Below are 20,040 nucleotides of genomic sequence, written 5' to 3' on the forward strand. Positions count from 1 at the left end.
TCAATTATAAATCCATAATATACATTAATAAATGAGTTCTGGTCAGTGAGAAAATACTAAAATACCTTTATTACAAAAGGACAATAACAACCAGGACTGACACTACACATGTCTGACGTACAGAACAATTTTTGTCAGTTACAAATCAAAAGTGGAATTTTTAACAGGACGTTGCACCCAATAAAAGTACTCTAGATAACATAGACTTAAGAAATGTGATTGAGGCTCTTTTGAATGTCCAGGAGAGCAAATAGGACATTTGTATGTAGGTCTTTAACTAGTTTTAAACCACAAGGACAGCTAGGTGTGACAAGTTGCAGTTATACAAGCTAAAATGTAGATAAATTGACTTTCCCAGGTGGTCTTCTTACGACGGTCCCATACAGCAAAAAGATTTCAAGGATGATCGACATACTCTAGGCTCTCTTGTCGAGGTATGTTCAGTCAAACCTGTACAAGTGATCACCGCTGCTTAGAACCACTGGTCCCTTAGATGATTTTTCCCATTGACACAATCCTGTCTATAGTGACCACCTGTCCACATAGACCAGATTCTAACAGTCCCCTTGTGTGGTCTTCTTGAGCAGTCTTCACTGTACAGACCACTGTAGGGGTAATATTTTGAAATTGTCCATCAAAAAGAAAAGTTGTCTAGTCCGATGAACTGGAGTGCTTTCTCTTCTTGTGTTTCTTTTTCGATTTCTTGGAAGATTTCTTTCTCTTCTTACTCTTTTCCTCGGCCTCGTCTTCCGAATCAGACTCAGAGCTTGACTCCTTCCGTCTCTTCTTGTGTTTGGAGGACTTTTTGTGCTTCTTGTGTTTTTTCTTCTTGTCCTTGCCTCTGGTTTTGGGTTCAGCGTCCTTCTTGGCCTGGATGCGTTTTGCGAGCGCCTCGGATCCGAGTTCTTCCTCACTGTCCTCACTACTGGTGCTGCTGACGTCTAGCACTATGTCCTGGAGAAACACCAGGGGAAAACAGAGGGTTTATTTTATTAGAATACCTTCTTTTTGATATTTAATGATTCATTAGAAGAAATAAAATACATTGGCACCATATGATCCGGTGGAAAGATAGACTGGAAAAGGTGCATGGCTTCTTGATTTACTATCCAACAAAAGACTACATAAAGACAACAGCCCCATGCTAAGCAAGATCATTCCTTCACTAATAGACTACAACGAGGTAGCATTTGGGGGGTAAGTTGAGCAACCAAAAAAAATGTATGAGTTCAACACCGTTTGAATCCAAACCAATCCCCCCCCCCCCCATGTATTCATAATTTGTCAACTCCCCCCCATCCTAAATAGCACGTTTATAAACAATCGGCGTTTCCTGACTGCTTTATATAGACACAGAACTTTCTTTGGACACAACGTTCAAATATATATGAACACACAAAACATCCCCGTACCCCGCCCCCCTCCCCACCGTACCTGTGCGGGGTTGGCCCGGAGGAAGTTGCGGCACTCGAACGTGAGGTGCCCCGTGTAGCCGCACTTCCCGCACCCGACCCGCGCCTGGTTCTCCCCCGCCTGGTTCGTCAGCCGCGCCACCAGGCCCTGAACATCCACGTGAGCCATGGGGGAACTCAAATTTACGTCTCAATCGGCAGATCTGACAAAAACGCGTGTTTCTTTACCGGAAGTTTCTCGAATTTATTGTTTCCAGTGGAAGGTCAGGGCGGAGCATTGTGGGTAGGTCAGCGTTTTCTCCTGCTCCCACAATGCACCGCGCCAGGTCAGGCCGACCGAAAGGAAAAACCTCCGAAATAAACAATAATTTTGACGTTTATAAACGTTATTTTCACTTAAGAACGTAAAGGATGCAGCTATGAAGGTTAGGGCTATCTAATCTTTGCACAAGGTAAGTTTGGACGTTTCTTTTCCTTACCAGAATCGCCTGGTAAAGTGCAAGCAGATGTGGGGAGGGGGTCTGGAGTAGAGCAGAAAAGAGTCTGTATCATGTCACAGACAAGCAGGGCCACAAATTATCCTATAACATATCATACGTTTAAGAAGTTTGCAAATGCCTAACCCTTGTGATAGGACAGAACACAACAACATGATTTTATATGCATTGAGCTCATACTTTTGAAAAGTGATAAGCAACTTTAATATATAACAAATCAATATGGAAGATATACATTTGTAACTTGTTCCCCAACTAAAAGAAATTATTGGACCCGTTGAATTTCTGACTGAAATGCTTAATCATCTTCAGCTACTGTATCTGACCTAATTTGACTTGTTGCATGTGTGACGTCAGCAATTGGTAAAAATTATGTTACAGTGAGTCAAGGGTTGGAGACCAGTATAGAACCTGCCATAATGATATTTACCAAATCACAAAAACAAAAGTCCAGTCCCAAGATGAACTTTTGAACAAATTAACGTTACATGTATGCTGTTTATCTTACACAGGCACCTGTCATCCTGTCACTTAAGCTAGGACAAGACAACTAGCACAAAAAACGTCAACACAAGGAGAACTAGAATTCTCTCAACAACCTATGGTTCAATCGTGATATTGAGGAGCTGAAATAAAAGATGGCGTTTTTGCAGCGGAAGATAAAGACAGAACCAGAGGAGGAGGCCCAAGAAGAGACAACCACAGAGTCAGAAAAGGACGTCCAACTCCAAGATAGGACCAAACCTGTGCTAGACAACGGTACCAGTGCAGCCTCTTGTTCCTCTGAATTAGACATTACAGCCAAGTGCAGTATTTCAACTTCTATTAGTCGACGGAAGGTAAAGAAAGAACAGGAAGAAGAAGAGGACGTCCAAGACCTTCTTGAGATGGAATCTGTAGAAGACAACAGTACGACAGGTAAGGATTATGTCCTTGCATTAAGCTTTGCAGACAAGAACTATACGGAGGCCTCTGAAAGCCAGCCAGACCCACAGGAGCAAGTCAATGTCTTGTATCATGTCACATTGCCAGAAGACTGTTCACGTGAGCAGGACAATGACAAAGGGGAAAGTCCTGACACACTCGAAAGTAGCTCAGACTCCATGTATAATATAGACATCAATACATCCGAGTCAGACTCAGAGGAGGAAGCTATGAGCTCGAGTACGTGGGAAGAAGACAAAAATGGAGGAACATCCACGGGTGCAGCTTTGTTGACAGAGAATCACCAACCTTTGTACGTGCACGGAATGGAAAGTAACGTGACTGTAACAGAGGTGCATGACAAGCAAGCGAGAAACACAGAACTAAACGACTTGTTGTACATGCAGCGGGAAATCTTTGGGGAAGACGCAGCTCGGTCGTACCAAACGGTGCTAAACCAGGCCGAACAGAAGCGGAGAGACAAGGATGGACAGAAGGGAAGAGACAATAAAGGGAGGTTTACAAGTGTGGATGGCGCGACAGGCAAAGGGACAGGCAAAGGGACAGGAGGATGGTACAGTAGCGAGAGGAAATCCAAGCGTAAGTCGTCGCAGCCCGTGAAGCGCAGTACTAGTATAGCCAATCTTCTTTCAGATGCTTCAAACACTTGCACAGCTGGCAGGAAGAGGAGAAAGCCAGATCCCAAATCGCTGGTCGAGAGGTTCATGGAAGAGACGGGTCTAAACATGGAAGACTTTGTGGAGAAACTGACGGTGGCTTGCCGGGACGACCCCACCTTCCGGCGGAAACAGCGCGTGTACAGCTGTAAGCATTGCTCGGACTATTGTTACACGCTTAATGAGGTAATCAGGCATGTGGCTCAGCAGCACGGGACTCTGGTGGAAAACTTCCAGAAGGAAGCTACCGTCTCGAGAAACCTGCAGAAGTACCACGCGCCTGCTGACATGGTGGCCGCCTGTATGAACGATAGGATGCAGTCCGTTGCTGTAGAACAGAATACGAGCCACAACACGGCCGCACACCCCCCACAGAAGCAGCTCATGTCAAAGCAGGACATCGAAACGATCACCAAGAGCTACGGAACGCGGAGCAGGCCTGTTAGGTTCAACTGCCGGCTGTGCAAGTTGCGTTTGAACACCCCGACGTTTGCCGCCATGCAGGCACACGTCCGAAACAAGCACTACTTGGAGTGGAACATGGTGCCCTGGTTCTTTGATGGATTTCGCACCATTACAGTAGGGAGAGAAGACACACAAGAGGCTACTGATGTCTCAGGACGGCAAACAAGCCCCTTGAACGCTGCTCCAACACCAAGCACCTCCAAGACATCCTTTGCTGCAACACAGAATACGAGCCAAAGCACCGCCACTGATGTCTCAGGGTGGCAAACAGGCCACTCAAACGCTGCTCCAAGCACCTCCAAGACATCCTTTGCTGCAACACAGAATACGAGCCAAAGCACCGCCACTGATGTCTCAGGGTGGCAAACAGGCCACTCAAACGCTGCTTCAAGCACTTCTACGACATCCTTTGCTGCAACACAGAATACGAGCCAAAGCGCCATCTCACAAGCCCACCCTGTAGCGGATCTAGAGACCATTAGAGTCATTCCGCAGCGGGATAGCGTTATGATTACTATGAGGGATAGAACTATGAGGGATAGACCTGTTAAGTTTATCTGCTGTCTTTGCCAGCTAGATCTCAAGATCATAAGTTCCATAGGTGCCATAAAGACCCACCTTCGGAAGAGGCACCGCGTGACGTGGAACTACGAGCGATGCTACACCGTTGAGGGAGGAACGGACGAAACGCGACAGTTTCTTGACGTCATGAGAAAGCAAGAGAGCCCCTGGAATGTAAGCAGGCAATCTACAGTGCAGCAGCTTCTTGCCCAGCAGAAGACACATGTTTCTCCTTCAGAATCTGCAGACAATAGCAAAAAGTCTACAAAATTAAAAAGGCTTACGTTTCACTACAACTGCTGTCTGTGTGAAGAAGACCTGGACGTCACATCGGCTGCTGGCATGAGGGACCACCTTCGAGAAAGGCACCTGGCGACGTGTGCCTTTGAGAAATATTACACAATTGAACATTCAGGAGAGATGAACCAGCAAGAACATGTAAGCCCCTCGGAAGCCCCTATGGTTGTCGGCACTGCTTTGGTGTCCGACAGTCAGCAGAAGAGGACTTTAGGATTCAAGTGCCACCTGTGCCTAGAAGATCTCAAAATCTCAAAGAAACTTGAGATAGTGTGGCACCTTCACCACAAGCATCTAATTAAGAGCTCTGTCAAGACGTGTTTCAACACTAGATTCGTTGGTGCAGCTGATCATGAACAGAGAAAAGAAAAGGCTGAAGAGAGAGAAGAAAAGGCTGGAGAAAAATCAAAACAGTCTGACGATTGCGAGATGCTAAAAGAAGTTCCTGATCGTGACAACACAAGTGATAATGCAAGTGATAACACAAGTGATAACACAAATGAGAAGACAAGTGATAACACCCCTCCTATTCTCGTGGATATGCACTACGGTTGTAACACTAACAGAAGAGGGAAGTATGTGTGTCGGCTTTGTGAGGAGATTATGAGCGCGTACAACGACATGACCCTTCATCTACAGGTGAAGCACAAGGTGAAGTGCGCCTTCACCTGCACAATTGTTCAAGAAAGTGCTGTGACTGAAAACCAGACACTCAGCAACACTATGGAACAAATTCCGAACAACGCAAGCCCGCAAACAGGCACCACATCCGACAGAGCTAGCACAACTTCAAGTTCAATCCCACCGGAGACATCCATGGTGGCAGCAGTTACAACACCACAAGAAACCCCTCAAACAGGCACCACATCCGACAGAGCTAGCACAACTTCAAGTTCAATCCCACCGGAGACATCCGTGGTGTCAGCAGTTACAACACCGCAGGAAAGCCCTCAAACAGGCACCACCTCCAACAGAGCTAGCACAACTTCAAGTTCAATCCCACCGGAGACATCCATGGTGGCAGCAGTTGCAACACCGCAAGAAAGCCCTCGCCCGAGACGCAAAACGATCCACATGAAGTTCAACTGTAACCTGTGTAAAGAAGATCTGGTGAACACCAAACTTGCCACCAGGAGGTCCCATCTTCTGAAGAAGCATAAGATCAGGAAATCCGACGAGTCATTCTTCACCGCTCGGATCGTCCAAGACTATGAAGACGAAAGTGATGCAGTGGAAAAACAAAAAGTTAGCAGGAAAAGCAAGCAAGCAAGTTCCTCAAATGGTCCTCCTGTGTCATCTGTCCCCTCGACGCCACAAGACAGTTCTAATGGAGGGCAGGAGACAGTGTGGAAGTTCACATGCCGTCTGTGTAACGAAAAGCTCACCAGAACGGGGCACCAACACCATGAAAACTACAACACAGGGCACGACGCCATGAAGCACCACCTGGAGCTCAAGCATCGGATCACGGAGTCATTCGAGTACTTTTACACGGCCGAGAGCGTTTCTAGCACCGGCGTTACCGTGACGATAGCGAAAAGACGTCGAGTAGAACAGTCACCGACTCCTGTGGCGTCCGTTCGTGCAACGCCGCAACAAAGTTCTCACGGACAGCAGGAACCTGTGTGGAAGTTTACCTGCAGCCTGTGTAAGCTTAAGGACACCCCAAACATTACCAACCACGACGCCATGAAAGCCCATCTTATCGAGAAGCATCGGATTACGAAGTCTCACGAGTCGTATTACAGTGCTAGGATTGTCCAAGAGCATGAAGACCGAAGTGACAAGCTGGAAAGACGAAACGTTCGCGTGAAAAGCAAGCAAGCGAGAATTACCCCCATTAATATTCTCTCACGACCAAAACAAAAAGTCCTTACCTGCGGTCTGTGTTACGAAGACATCGACACCGGTAGTCGTGACGACATGGAATCTCATCTCATGACGAAGCATGGCGTAACAGGTTCCTTCGACCAGTTCTACACCACTGAGACGGCTTTTCGCGGTAGTGCGACGACAGGAAAAAGGCTTCGAGAGGAATCAGAACAATTGCCAAGCAGGAAGATGCTTTCTTCTTATTTTCCGGTGGCAGGAGCCAACACAACTTTCGCGGCAGCAGAAACCGGACAGCCCACACCGATCGACTGCCAACAGTCTCTGCCTCCCGTAGATACAGAGCTAACTACATCAGTGCAGCGTGGTGATAGCATGCTGACCGTTGGGACTGATATCGAGCCTGTGCCTCAACCCAGTCTGATGTCGCGACTGCCCTCCAGGATGACTGCACAGTTACGGAGCTCGTACCAGGTTTGTTGTTTGTTTGTTTGTTTGTTTGTTTAGGATATCCATAAGGAACAAACATCATAGTTACTATTTTTCATAGAGTCTGATAGTATATACAAACTTAAAATTGAATATGCCATATCAGTATATGTACAGTAATGGAGATCTAAATAAAACAAACAAATTCTTAATTATGACTTACAGTCACATATCAATTTTTTTAATTGTATGAAGTTCGTTGAGCAGTCTGTCAAATTCAAGGTTGCAGGCTGATCATATCGAGGTCACCGTGTTAGTGAAATGGGGGTGTAAGGGCTTTAGTTACCTTCGCCGAGAAGGTTATGCATAGGGTAGCGTTTGTATGTATGTATGTATGTATGTGTGTATGTAATGTACAGCATAACTCGAGAAGGCTTGGATGGATTGTCTTGATATTTGGTAGGTGGGTAGGTCTTGATGAGATTTGGAAATGATTAGATTTTGGGTCCCCTAGCGGCTTGTTACGGTACTGCAGCGGAATTTCCTGTTTTGATATCTCGTGTTCTGGACATGCTATGGAACTGATTTTTGAGTGGTAGATAGCTCTTTGGACAGAGAGTAAGTGGTATGGGTTTGGGCCCCCTGCGCCCTCTTGTTTCAGCCCAGCGCCCCCTTGTCGAATTCAAATTTTAGCTTGATATCCAGCATACAGCCTTCACTCAGCGATCGATTCTCCCATTGCTCCCTCTTATTCAATTTTTCTAGAAAAAAACTTGAAAAACCGTTTATATTTTATAATCTTCACTTTGCTCCCAATTTTATTTTCCCCACCAGGTGTATGAGTGCTCCCTGTGCGGCTCCCAGTACCGCTACTTCGCCTCCATCCTGGAACACATGCAGCAGAAACACAGCCTGGCCGGTAGCTGCACCAGGTTCATACGCAGAAACGTGTTGCCAGTCGGGAAAAACGCTCGCCGGTTCGCTGGGTACCCGCAGAAGGGCGCTTCTACCGTAGCTCCGTTTGCTGGTTACCAAGACGATGGTGCCTCAACTGCTGCAGGGACAACAGCTACACTTGCTGGGTACCTGCAAAATGATGCTCCCCCCGGTATTGCTGCACAGAGAATAGCTCAGTTTGCTGGAAGCACCCAGATAGGTACTAACACTACATCTTCACTTGCTAGGAACCTTCAGAAGGGTGCCCAGGCTTCCATGACATTAACATCAAAAGCAAACGACTGTCCTCAGCCGCAGACTGTCACCACAAAACTCACCGTTAAGACAGAGCCTGAGGATGATGATGGGTATCAGCAAAATGCTGCCTCCACTAAAACATGTACAGGGACGGCAACATCGTTCCTTGCTTCTATCCTTCAAAAAAGTGCTTCCGCTAAAAATGCATCAACGTTTGCTGGGTACTCGCAGAAAGGATTGCAAGCTTCCTCTGTGGAGGATGCATCTAGCTCAAGTGACTGTGTCCAGTCTCAGAGTGTCACCACAAAACTCACCATTAAGACAGAGCCAGACAACGATGACGAGTACAACAACAGCAGTAGTGTGACGTTCTCACAGACTGTGGCGCCGCAAGACGACCAGATTCAGGCTTCTACGTCAAAGTCTGCCGGCTCGACCCGCTCCAAACCAAACCAGCAGCTCTTCTCAATCTGTCCAAGTCACAGAAGAAAACAGTCCAATCCAAAACCTTCAGTTGTAAAGTCAAAAGAAAGCAACCAAGACAACGAGAGCACTGAACTCACCTCAATAACTGTAAAGACAGAACCAGAGGACTATGACGTCACCGAAACCTCGAACTTGGAGTTCTCTTCCCTGGATGTGACTCGACTGGCGGAGGAAGGGGTCAGGTTCAAGTGCGGGCCGCCGTGTAACAATGTGTGGAGCAGCTGGGAGGAGCTGACAACGTACTGTCACAGCTACCAGCCATCCGGCACAGGTGTGTTGTTTGTGTTTTACCTCATGCATGTTTCTTCTCCTCATCAAATCTTCAAATTGATTCATCTCTGTCATTTTGGGGCCAATTGACCTGCAATTTGGTACAAGGGCAGAGTGGACAAATAGTCCCGGAATTTTTTTTTCAATATCTGACTTTAAAATCGTTTTCTTGAAATTTTTGGACCATTTCCAGACCAAAACTGTATATTTTGGCCTCCTGTGCCCTGGCATTGCAACTGAATTACCCGAAATTTGGTCTAGGGTTGCCTTCAACAAATATTCAAAGGACCACATTCACATTGTTGACATACACCACTTTGAAAGGATTTATTTGGGAATTTCGAAAATATTTTTCCACTTCTGTCACTATATTCACTCGCAGTTGTTGCTTTTCTAGTTTGCCTCTATCTTAGATGTAATCCATTCATCTTCCGCAGGTCGTGACCAGGTCACCCTACAGATGACGCGGGACACCATCCAGACGTTCTTTGCGCCCTCGGAGCACGGCTACGAGTGCAGCTTCTGCTACAAGTGTTTGGGCAAGGACACAAACCTCGCCGACCACCTCGCTCTGCACACTGTGCCAAGTGTGAAGGTCAAGATCGTTAGAACATCAACGGTCTAGTGAGTGTCAGTCTAGTATGTGAAGGATTGGCAAGGTAGAAAGATATGCAAGATAGCAGTTACTCAAACAAATGGATAGATTTTCAAATGGTCAGATGTTTCAGACAGCATCTGCATCTTTCCTCAGCGATTGAACCGTCTGACCAGTTACAAACGTGTCCATGTTATCTTGGGATATATTAATACCTGGATGTCTAGCCTGGTACATGTACATATGTATGTGTAGCACTGGATAAACTTTTCCTAGTTCCACTTGGCACAAGATGTTGCAATACTTTTTATCTGCTAGGAGTCGTTTCTGTACACTGAACACCCCTTTGGTTACATGTGTAATAGAGAAGCTGGATCATGTTTTAAGGCTTGTGTCAAAGCTGAATTTTTGCATAAGCCCATATTATATGAATATATATCTTCTCTGCATGCTTAATGAGAAATACTGTGCAAACTGTGAAGTGTAGGTGGTTGCCAAGGTTGCTGAGTAGACATGCTTAGACTTAGAAGAAAATGTGTTTTATGCATAGATTACACTGAAAAATATTTGAAATAGCCCTTAGAATTTAAATGCTCTATTGCAGGCTAAGAGTGCTACAAGCTGAATTGGAAATTTGGCATTTAATGACCTCAGTTTGTAGAATTCTGTACCAATAATATTCAGAATCTCAGGATGACTTATAAAGTATCGCAACAATTATCCTGTGTTGTAGTAGTATGCTCAGAAGATTGAAGTGTAATAGAAATCAAATGATACCTTATTGTGTTAAGTTCTGTGTTTAGCATTAAATATAAGCCATGGTCCTCTGCCTACTATATTAATTATAATTGTCAAAGAGACAGCATTTGTATATCATGTATATCGAACTTCGGCCATCTCTGTTGATGTTAGTATGGAGAGTACAAAATTACTAGCCTCACTGCCTACCTGCCATGGTAGCGAGTGTAGGAGCCCCAGTGGTATTAAATTAGATGGCACACAAGCTACAAAATTATAAAGGAATTTAGTAGCTGAATGTCTATACGAAACTATGGAGGCAACAAATTGCTGACAAATGGTCTCGACTACTGCTTACTATCACGTTTATTGTAACTGTTCATTCAAGTTACAAGAATTGAACACTGTACGAAGTCAACATACGGAATCAATGACAATCCAGATGTATTTTGTAGTTGAAGAATTGGCGAGAATAATACAAAGTGTCCATGTACGTCCATGCGTCACAATATCACTATATCAATTCTGTACTTAAAGATTACTAATTACTGTCAAAATATACAATGTGATTTTGTATGCTATACTGTCCCATGTTTTTTCTTCTTTTTCTTTCTAACATGTTTGTGTTCAAAATGATGTTTAGATATATCCCACAATTCCCTGGGGCAGGAAGCTATCCCATCATGCACCAGCGTTACTTCCACAGCTTCTTAATTGACATGTTCTTCTCCGAGTCTTTCTGCATCACCTGGAAAAAACACGAGGAAAAAGGTGTTACCCTGTGAACTTCAGCATTAAAGGATTTCTCAACAAAGAGCATTTATCAGTTTTGTAAACCCCAATCTGAAGTTTTCACCGGAGTAAAGAAATCTAACTCTGTGAACTATTAAAGTATCAAAACATATCTCAAACAGTCATTTACCATTTTCTTAAACACTGAGGACAAACATGCATTACTTTCATTAAAGATGCTTTTCATATCCCTTCCTGCAAGAAAGATATCTGAGGCCGAGGGTTAGGAAATACCCAAAAAGTGACATTTCTTGTTCCAATTCTAAGATTCTATTGTTGCCAGTGTTAGCAAAGTATAAACACAAATCCATCGTACCTTTGCTACGGCCATTTCAAAGTCTTCCTGTGTGACGTGAACTCGTCTCTCCCGTAGTGCGTACATCCCTGCCTCTGTGCACACTCCCTGGAAAACAGGACACAAACAGGATTACAACAGGATCTCTACCATCCTCTCAAATCCATGGGTTCTCTGCATAAGATACCTGAGGCCTACATTGACATTCTGTTAACTGTTTGTTCATGTTTCTTTTAGTATTGAAGAATGAAGACCACAGGTTACTTTGTCAAATTGTTCAGGTACAGGTCCGGACATGTACCTAAACCTCTGTACTTGTATCTGATGTTACGTTTAGGTACACGGCCCTAGAATGACCGTAGGTAAACTTGACCCTCACCTTGACCTCTGCCCCGGAGGCGCCAGGCATGGTCTCTGCGATCTTCTTCAGGTTGATTCCTCGAGTCAGGTTCATCTTACGGGAGTGGATCTTCAGGATGTCGGCACGCGCCTAACGAGAAACACAACAACAGTTCCTTAAAGCTGATCAACATCTTAACCAACTCCACTAAAATCTCTTTTCCCATTAGGCCCCACCAATTTATTTAATTGGTTCTTGGACATTTTGAAGTTTTCAAATTTAGCTAGCAGTCAAGATGATTATTTTTCAAGTCCGAGAACCAACAAATAAATTGGTGTGACCTTATAAGTAATACAGGTACTGCCCTTTGCTTCTATTACATGTACATGCCTTTAACTGTCACACGCATCCTGGTATCTATCTATATAGCCATGGTAAATTTGACTCTGGACATGCATCATTGCATCACTTTTGCCGTGTTACATCGATTCCTGTGCATATATTGTTATGTCGGCACTTACATCCTCGTTGGGGGCGGGGAATTCGATCTTCCTGTCGATGCGGCCAGGACGCAGCAGCGCCGAGTCCAGGATGTCAATACGGTTGGTTGCCATGACAACCTGAGGAAAACGACAGTCGTATTGCCTTATTTGGACATTGATTCAAATCTAACCCAAAAGTTTGTTCTCAATCTTTTAATAGATGCGCAGATGGTCTTTTTGATGTCTGCATATAGTTCTGTGCCTTAATAGCTCAACTGAGGTTATCGAAAGGGACTCAGATCATCTTCCCACTGCTCAATACAAAAGTTACTCAAGCAACTGGCTAACATTTGTAAATAGATGTTTTAGACAGCATTTGCTGTCTTTCGTTAGTGACAGTGGAATATCTCATTATCTAGCTTCATGTCTAACCTTCATCAGTGCATATTTACATTGATTTTACGGATCTTCAATTGAGAAGAGAGGATCTAAATGTACCTTGATGTTCTGGTGTGCTTCAAACCCGTCCAGTTGGTTCAACAGTTCCAACATCGTCCTCTGCACCTCACTGTCACCTGCGGAGAGGACCAGAGATGTTAGGAAAGAACAAACATTACTGGAATCTGCTGTAAGTGTACAAATGTACATGTATGCCAAAGCTAAGTCTTTCCTGAGTATGTTTTAGAGTGTTGCTCCATGACATCCCACTTAATGCTATCAAAGATCACTGTTTGTGTCACATTTTAAAAAATGAGAGAAGACACTTGAACTTAATAAATCCCAGACAAATCTGAAGCAATATTGCTACTTTAGACCTTGTGACATAGAATAATAACAGAACATGAGCTAACCTCCTGACCCTCCCTCCAGTCTGGAGGATCCGATGGAGTCAATCTCATCCATGAAGATGATGGACGGAGCGTGTTCCCTGGAACAAGAGGAGTTAAAATTAAAACCAAACTGTCTCTACTAATACATTCGTCAAGTAACTATCTTTCCAATTTTAGCTTACAGAAACCTCTTCTCCCTCTAGTTGTACCAAGAAGGACAGGTTAAATGTACTGATCAGTGAACCACAGCTTAACACCTCAAGCTGGGTGAGAGGCAACAGCCAAGATTTTGACTTCATCTGATTGAGCTACATGTAGTTGCTTGAATGCTTAACTCTTTCCCTCCCTCTATCTCTCTCGATTCTCCAAAGCTCTAGGCACATCTTCTATCTTACAGCACGCATCCTTGCACAGCTGATGTAGGTAGTGTTACACAGTCTCCCTACGATTGTTTGACCATGCTTTGGCGCCATTACAACCCCTCCTTTATTCTACCTTGCATACCCAGTCTTTCTATACATGTATACATATGTTCAAAAGGTAGGACTGCCAACCACTGCACTGCTTTGCTGGTAAAAATAAAATAAAATCAAGTGAAAGTGTATTGTACCTGGCCATGACGAAGAGTTCTCGCACCATCCTGGACCCCTCACCGATGAACTTCTGCACCAGTTCAGACCCAGACACTCGGATGAAGGTGCAGTCCGTGTGGTGGGCTACGGCTCGGGCTAGCAGGGTCTTACCGGTACCAGGGGGGCCGTACAACAGTACTCCCTGAAAAACAACAACAACATACCCTGTATAAACAACAACAGATAAATGTACAGTCTGTGTGGTGGGCCACGGCTCGGGCTAGCAGGGTCTTACCGGTACCAGGGGGGCCGTACAACAGTACTCCCTGAAAAAAAAAAAAAAACATACCCTGTATAAACAACAACAGATAAAGGTGCAGTCTGTGTGGTGGGCTACGGCTCGGGCTAGCAGGGTCTTACCGGTACCAGGGGGGCCGTACAACAGCACTCCCTGAAAAAACAACAGATAAAGGTGCAGTCTGTGTGGTGGGCTACGGCTCGGGCTAGCAGGGTCTTACCGGTACCAGGGGGGCCGTACAACAGTACTCCCTGAAAAAAAAAAAAAAACATACCCTGTATAAACAACAACAGATAAAGGTGCAGTCTGTGTGGTGGGCTACGGCTCGGGCTAGCAGGGTCTTACCGGTACCAGGGGGGCCGTACAACAGCACTCCCTGAAAAAACAACAGATAAAGGTGCAGTCTGTGTGGTGGGCCACGGCTCGGGCTAGCAGGGTCTTACCGGTACCAGGGGGGCCGTACAACAGCACTCCCTGAAAAAACAACAGATAAAGGTACAGTCTGTGTGGTGGGCCACGGCTCTGGCTAGCAGGGTCTTACCGGTACCAGGGGGGCCGTACAACAGCACTCCCTGTATGAATAACAATGTTTGTGTTTAAGAAGGGGAAATACTTCACTCGAGTTCACTGCATATCACAGGGTGCGAAATACATGGTTGCACGTTGCACAGTGCAACAAGATTTCGGTTGGTGCAAGTTAATTCCAAACCCAGGTAGCGCAGTGTGCAACCTTATATTTTGAGCCAAAGATCTCAATCGGAGCCCTGGAAGCTCACAAAAACACAGTGTCACTCATAAAATTCGGTAAATCTTCAATTGAAATAAAGAAATCAACACTTTTTCGTTTTAAACCATCCAAAACCCTTCATAGATCGTGGAATTTGAGCTGAAAAAGAGGAAAACACACTGCCCTCGGCTAAACAAGATGTTGTCAGGTCAATGGAAACACAATACTATCTAATTTATATTTTGAAATATTAGTAGTGACTAGTATTATACGCTACATACGAGCTTGATTTGAAGAAATCGGTGAATGTTGCTGGAGCAACCTGAAATTTGGATGTGCAACCTAGCATTTGCCCTAGGTTGCAACATGGGCAACCTGGCTCAAAAAAGTATTTCGCACCCTGACATGCCATACTTGGTGGTTAGAGTACAGAGCTAGAGGTATGCTCTATCTTGGGCTGAGCGATCCCCAGAGCCTCGAACAGTTCAGAACACAAGTCAGTCTCTTAGTCTCACCAAGCTTGTACGTACCCAATCTTATAACAGAACTGGTGTGTTACATTATTTTACTTGTTTTGTGATTTGTAAACTACAGTCTACCTTTGGCTGGGCGATCCCCAGGGCCTCGAACAGTTCGGGGTGCTTGACCGGCAGTTCGATGACCTCTTTGATCTCCTTGATCTGTTTGTCCAACCCGCCAATCATCTCGTAGGTGGAGTCTGGAACCTTCTCAACCATCATCAGACTCACGAGGGGGTCCACCTGTAGGCATGGCAACAAACAGGTAAACAAACAAATACATGTCTCAGGCCTTTCAGATTGTCAAAATTGTCACAGTTGTTTCAGTTCAATGAGACTGACCCAGCCAACCTTATTTGGGCAGAGTACAAAGTCTCAATGACCCAGCCTACCTTATTTGGGCAATGAGATCAAAATCTTAATAACCATGCTGACCTTATTTGGGCAATGACAACAAAAACAAAATGGCCTAGCCAACCTTACTTGGGCAATGAGTACAAAACCGCCATGACACCACTGACCTTATTTGGGCAATGACAACAAAATAACAATGGCCCAGCTGCCCTTATTTGGGCAAAAAAACAATGACACTGACCTTATTAGGCAGGATCTTGTGCAGTGTGTAGCTGTCGTTTCTGAGGGCGACGCGACAGTTCGGCGTGACGTCGTTAATGTCGATGGCCTTGTCCACATCCACTACAAACTTCCCCTCTGGGTGGACCTGCAACAAAAAATACAGTCAGATAATTAGGGTAGCTTGCGTAGTCCAGTTGTAGGGGGATTCGTTTCAAACATTGGATAAAATATACATTGTAATGTCTTGTCCTTGTCAGCAGGGCTAGCCCTTTGCTATAGCCACGGGCTAGTTGGGCAGCCCTGGCTGTGCGAGCTGAACAGCCAAACCAATAAATAAGATAAATTTATCTTATTTAATGTTTGAAACTTCAGAAGTGTGTTAATCTTTGATACTTGTTGTAACTTTCAACATTGGTCACATTTGTAACATGCCAGTTGAATGAAATAAATCTGAATCTGATAGAAAACAGGGATTTTAAAGGGAGAAATGCGCTGCTAATAAGTGAACAATGACGACGATTGGTCTCACCTTGACCAGCACTTTTTTCTTGTCCATGGGTTTGACGACCTCACCAACATAGGAGCCCTGTTCCTGCAGCAGCTGCAGTTCTTCACGCAGCATACGCACTGCAGGGAAAAAGCATACATCTTTTTCCACCACTTGTCGAAATAAATCTTGGTATGTTAAATTCTGGGACCAGGAGCTTAACTGTAAGGTTCAACTATAGGGCCAGACAAAATATAACACCAATACAGATTACATGACGAGTCCTGATTTTTTTCTGTACCTTTGGCGTTGAGTTCATTTCTCTGTGCTTCTAAACGCCTCAGGTTCTGTGTCCTTTCTGCCACTTCCAACTGGGGAGGGGAAAAAAACAACATCAAACTAGTCAACCTTTAAGCATGTACTTGTACCATCAACAGGATGAGAAGGCTCTGCCTGTGGTTATCCTGGTCCCGAACATTACTCATGCGATGTAACATGAAACAGTACATTATATAGATTCTATACCATTTGATGCTCTAGACCTATCACATTCATAAACAAGCCATTCTTTTCACACGTGTAAAAAAAGGAATATCTGATGGCTCGGACCAGACAGCTTATGGTGTGTTTCAAAATGGATGATTTACCTTTAGAACGAATTGTATTTTGTTACGAGAGATTCCTTACCTCCAATCCTTCTATTTTGTTCTGGAAGTACAGCTGGATTCCTTCCTTCTTGTTATCTTGGTCAACCTCCATCTGAAACATCAACAGATAAAAAAAGACTTGTTATGATATCATCTCTATTATTGTTTATATACATACATCTTCCACATTATTTATATGTAACTTCCATATAACTGTTTTTACCCCCATGAAGAAATAAGTTCCAATTGAATAAGCTAGTTCGGAGTTGCTACTACGCATATGCAGTGTCAAAGGTGAAGGCCCCCGCGACGAAAACAAGACCCGTCTGGGCGTTGTTATGCAAATCGAGACAATGTGGAGGCGAGCACTGTTTCCGTCTCGGGGGCCTTCACCTTTGACACTGCACATGCGTAGTAGCAACTCCGAACTAGCTTATAGACCCACTTTTTAGGTACGTGTATTTTGTAAAATATTCTAAATTTAGTTTTTCCCCAAACTGGGCGGACCGTTTCAAACTACCAACCAGATAAATTTAAGAGGAATTGATAATCAAAATTGTTCATTCCCAAAGACGTGAATTCGCCACCCACCCCTCTCCAAAAGTTTTATATCGTACACATAATTTACAGTTCCGTGCAGTCAGAGAAACCCAAACTGTCATATTCACGACTTTTCTGCTGTTTTTGCGTTTCGGTGCTTTCGCACCGAAACGCAATGTCCTGGCTTTTACCTTCAAGCATGCATGCTTGGTTCAACACTGTGTCGCACACAATAAGACCTTATATGGCAATACGTTCTCAAATCCTTGTATAGCCGTTGCCTTATATGGCAAGAGAGCAGGAAAAGGCACGCACGCCAGATTTGCATGTGACACAGGACGGCGACCGCATGTAAATGCTACAACTGTTCGGAAATATCATTGCATTGTGGTTTCGGACTTTGATATCCTGAAAAATGACCATATTACATCTATTCCACAAGATTGCAGAAGAAAAAAAATGATTTCGTCAAGAAAACGAGCAAAAATCGGCATAAATGATACCATGTAGTGAGGTTATAGCATTACGTCCAGAGTAAATAGTTACGTACCGCAGCTTGGCCGATCTGGCAACGCCAAGCACTTCGGACCCAGAAGATCCGGGTTCGTCTCCGTGCATGGATTTTTTTTTTTCTTTTTAGATATTGAATATCAAAAATATATATTGATATTATATTAATCTATCAATATCATATTTATGAATATCATTTTTTTCATTAATAAATAAAGAAATATTTTATATTTGTTATTTTTAAATATTCATTTAATATATACAAGGCCTTTGTCTTATGAACAGGACTTCATAGATTCCAAACCCGGCATTCGAATTTTTCTGTTCATTGTAATGGAAAATACCGTGCAGCGGCTCCTATGCGCGGTAAGATGATTCTTGCAAAACACTCGCCACTAAACTTCTATCCCCGATGTAAACAGAGGCTCTTGATGTTGTTTGCAAAACAGCGATTCTTTGTTACAGTAGCAAATGCTCCATTGTTCAGTATCGACTTCATTCAGACAACACGGACGTGGAAAGTGGCGCCCCTCGGCACAAAACTATGGGAATTTTCATATGGGAGTTCGCTTCAGCGGGAGTTTTGTTTTTGTTTTGACGGATAAAACGCGAAAACCCACGCCGCTTTCGGCACACTTCCGGGTTCATTGATCGCTAAAATTACGCAAAAGCCACCATCAATCGGCAAATAAATGTATGCTTTCCCGAAAACATCTTTTGGTTTTACATTTTCTTCACCATAATGTTGCTATGTAGTCGATAAAACCGCGTTTTTATTGCGTTTTCATGTGTAACATTTCAGACAAAGAAAAAACTTAGACCGCGATTCTGCTGCCCCATGATGCACTTCGTCTGCAATATTCCCGCCTTCAGCTGCAGCAATAACCAATCAGAGACGCGTAATGCGATCATGTGATGATGATTACGTAACACGCGAAATGCATCTTGGGGCAGCAGGATTTGAACAATATGGCGACGGGTGATCGAAAATGAAATGATTTCGTCAATGCAACGCTGTATTTTGCGGCATAAATGCCGAGAGACGAACTTTTATTTTTATCTCAAAATGCGTTTTACACGTTTGTCTTTGACTAGCCCGGTAGAAATCAAGCGGATCGTCGTCTGGTCCTTCAATATCAAGGGAGTTTGTCAGATATCCTGGCGCGAGGTTCTCAGCAGCGTGACGTTTAAACTTCAAAACGTTTTACTCAAAATTTGAGCGGAGTAGAGGGTTAAGTGTTGACCCCAAATAATGGTAATGTTTTCCCGAAAATTCCTTGAAAATGGAACGATTAAGAAAGACACCAGGACTTCATAGCGTGCCGAATACCGGGGCGTGGTCACATCTTGGAGACGCGCCGAGCGACAGCGGCAGATGGGGGGTGCGCACTTTATTAAGGTTTTTCTGTGAAGTATCTCAGCTGGCGTGATTGGGGTTGCGGTGAAGCCCAAATCGGGGGTGCGCACTTTATTTGGGGTGCGTCCTTTATTAGAAGAAATACGGTAGCTGTTGATTTGTTTGACATTTGGTAGTCATTTTAGATAGAACCTTAGCTGTTATGAACTTCTATTTCACTTAATTACCATAGTGCTGATGATTCAATGGTGCTTTTTCAAATTTTATGTTTTATTGCGTGCCATGTACATAATTACATTGATAGCTTTTATAATGAGCCTATTATACATTTTACAAATAAGCACAAGTTGTAGGCCAAGACCAGCTTTTTCAAAAGCACTTAAGTTAAGTGACGTAACTTCAAAATTGCTTTCCCCAATCTGCCTTTCTCTATTAAAACAGTACTCATTTCCCAAAATGACAATTTTTCTTATAGACTGAACAGCCCTTGAGTGACTTCCTCTGGCAGATTTTACTTCAAGTAAAGGGAAAAGACAATTCACACTTATAAACGTAGCCGAAACGCCAGCTTTTTTTAAAAGCTCTTGTTACCGTTCAGTTCCATGTGTTGTGGGGAGGGGGGCTGATGACTTGCACAACGGCATGCTAACAAAAATCGTCCTAAAACTCCATAAAACTCATCGTTTACTGCGGA

At 44.0% G+C, this 20,040-nt stretch overlaps 3 protein-coding genes across 4 annotated transcripts; 1 reads left to right on the forward strand and 2 right to left on the reverse strand.

Annotated features, from left to right (window-relative positions):
* Nucleotides 1-356: 356 nt before the first annotated feature.
* LOC136446816 (protein SREK1IP1-like) lies at nucleotides 357-1,650 on the reverse strand. Its single transcript, XM_066445413.1, has 2 exons — nucleotides 1,435-1,650; nucleotides 357-954 (listed from the first exon to the last, which is right to left on the reverse strand). The coding sequence occupies exons 1-2, from the start codon at nucleotides 1,579-1,581 to the stop codon at nucleotides 652-654; spliced, it is 450 nt and encodes a 149-aa protein (XP_066301510.1). The 5' UTR covers nucleotides 1,582-1,650; the 3' UTR covers nucleotides 357-651.
* Nucleotides 1,651-1,722: 72 nt separating this feature from the next.
* Nucleotides 1,723-10,956, forward strand: LOC136446798 (streptococcal hemagglutinin-like). Of its 2 annotated transcripts, none has more exons than XM_066445376.1 (4): nucleotides 1,723-1,864; nucleotides 2,422-7,137; nucleotides 7,927-9,043; nucleotides 9,480-10,956. In XM_066445376.1, the coding sequence occupies exons 2-4, from the start codon at nucleotides 2,548-2,550 to the stop codon at nucleotides 9,665-9,667; spliced, it is 5,895 nt and encodes a 1,964-aa protein (XP_066301473.1). In that variant the 5' UTR covers nucleotides 1,723-1,864; nucleotides 2,422-2,547; the 3' UTR covers nucleotides 9,668-10,956. The 2 variants fall into 2 exon arrangements, with proteins under 2 accessions (XP_066301473.1, XP_066301474.1); XM_066445377.1 differs by having other exon boundaries at nucleotides 1,723-1,837.
* Nucleotides 10,724-17,060, reverse strand: LOC136446822 (26S proteasome regulatory subunit 8). The gene is made up of 12 exons (XM_066445420.1): nucleotides 16,980-17,060; nucleotides 16,594-16,663; nucleotides 16,335-16,432; nucleotides 15,825-15,950; nucleotides 15,311-15,472; nucleotides 13,725-13,888; nucleotides 13,136-13,212; nucleotides 12,783-12,859; nucleotides 12,324-12,422; nucleotides 11,842-11,952; nucleotides 11,484-11,570; nucleotides 10,724-11,123 (listed from the first exon to the last, which is right to left on the reverse strand). Exons 1-12 carry the CDS (start codon nucleotides 17,058-17,060, stop codon nucleotides 11,070-11,072), a joined length of 1,206 nt encoding a protein of 401 aa, XP_066301517.1. The 3' UTR covers nucleotides 10,724-11,069.
* Between the last annotated feature and the right edge of the window lie 2,980 nt (nucleotides 17,061-20,040).

This window comes from Branchiostoma lanceolatum, chromosome 13 (genome assembly GCF_035083965.1).
Source record: "Branchiostoma lanceolatum isolate klBraLanc5 chromosome 13, klBraLanc5.hap2, whole genome shotgun sequence".
Taxonomy (NCBI): Eukaryota; Metazoa; Chordata; class Leptocardii; order Amphioxiformes; family Branchiostomatidae; genus Branchiostoma; species Branchiostoma lanceolatum.

Bases quoted from the DNA above. Each gene is read 5' to 3' on its own strand.
- LOC136446816 (XM_066445413.1), bottom strand. From the start codon at position 1,581: ATGGCTCACGTGGATGTTCAGGGCCTGGTGGCGCGGCTGACGAACCAG. The intron at 955-1,434 runs GTACGGTGGGGA...GTGTTTCTCCAG, and splicing joins TCCGGGCCAACCCCGCACAG to GACATAGTGCTAGACGTCAG.
- LOC136446822 (XM_066445420.1), bottom strand. From the start codon at position 17,060: ATGTTTCAGATGGAGGTTGACCAAGATAACAAGAAGGAAGGAATCCAG. The intron at 16,664-16,979 runs GTAAGGAATCTC...TCCCCTCCCCAG, and splicing joins ACAAAATAGAAGGATTGGAG to TTGGAAGTGGCAGAAAGGAC. The intron at 11,124-11,483 runs GTACGATGGATT...TGTTTTTTCCAG, and splicing joins TTGAAATGGCCGTAGCAAAG to GTGATGCAGAAAGACTCGGA.
- LOC136446798 (XM_066445376.1), top strand. From the start codon at position 2,548: ATGGCGTTTTTGCAGCGGAAGATAAAGACAGAACCAGAGGAGGAGGCC. The intron at 7,138-7,926 runs GTTTGTTGTTTG...TTTCCCCACCAG, and splicing joins AGTTACGGAGCTCGTACCAG to GTGTATGAGTGCTCCCTGTG. The intron at 9,044-9,479 runs GTGTGTTGTTTG...CATCTTCCGCAG, and splicing joins CTACCAGCCATCCGGCACAG to GTCGTGACCAGGTCACCCTA.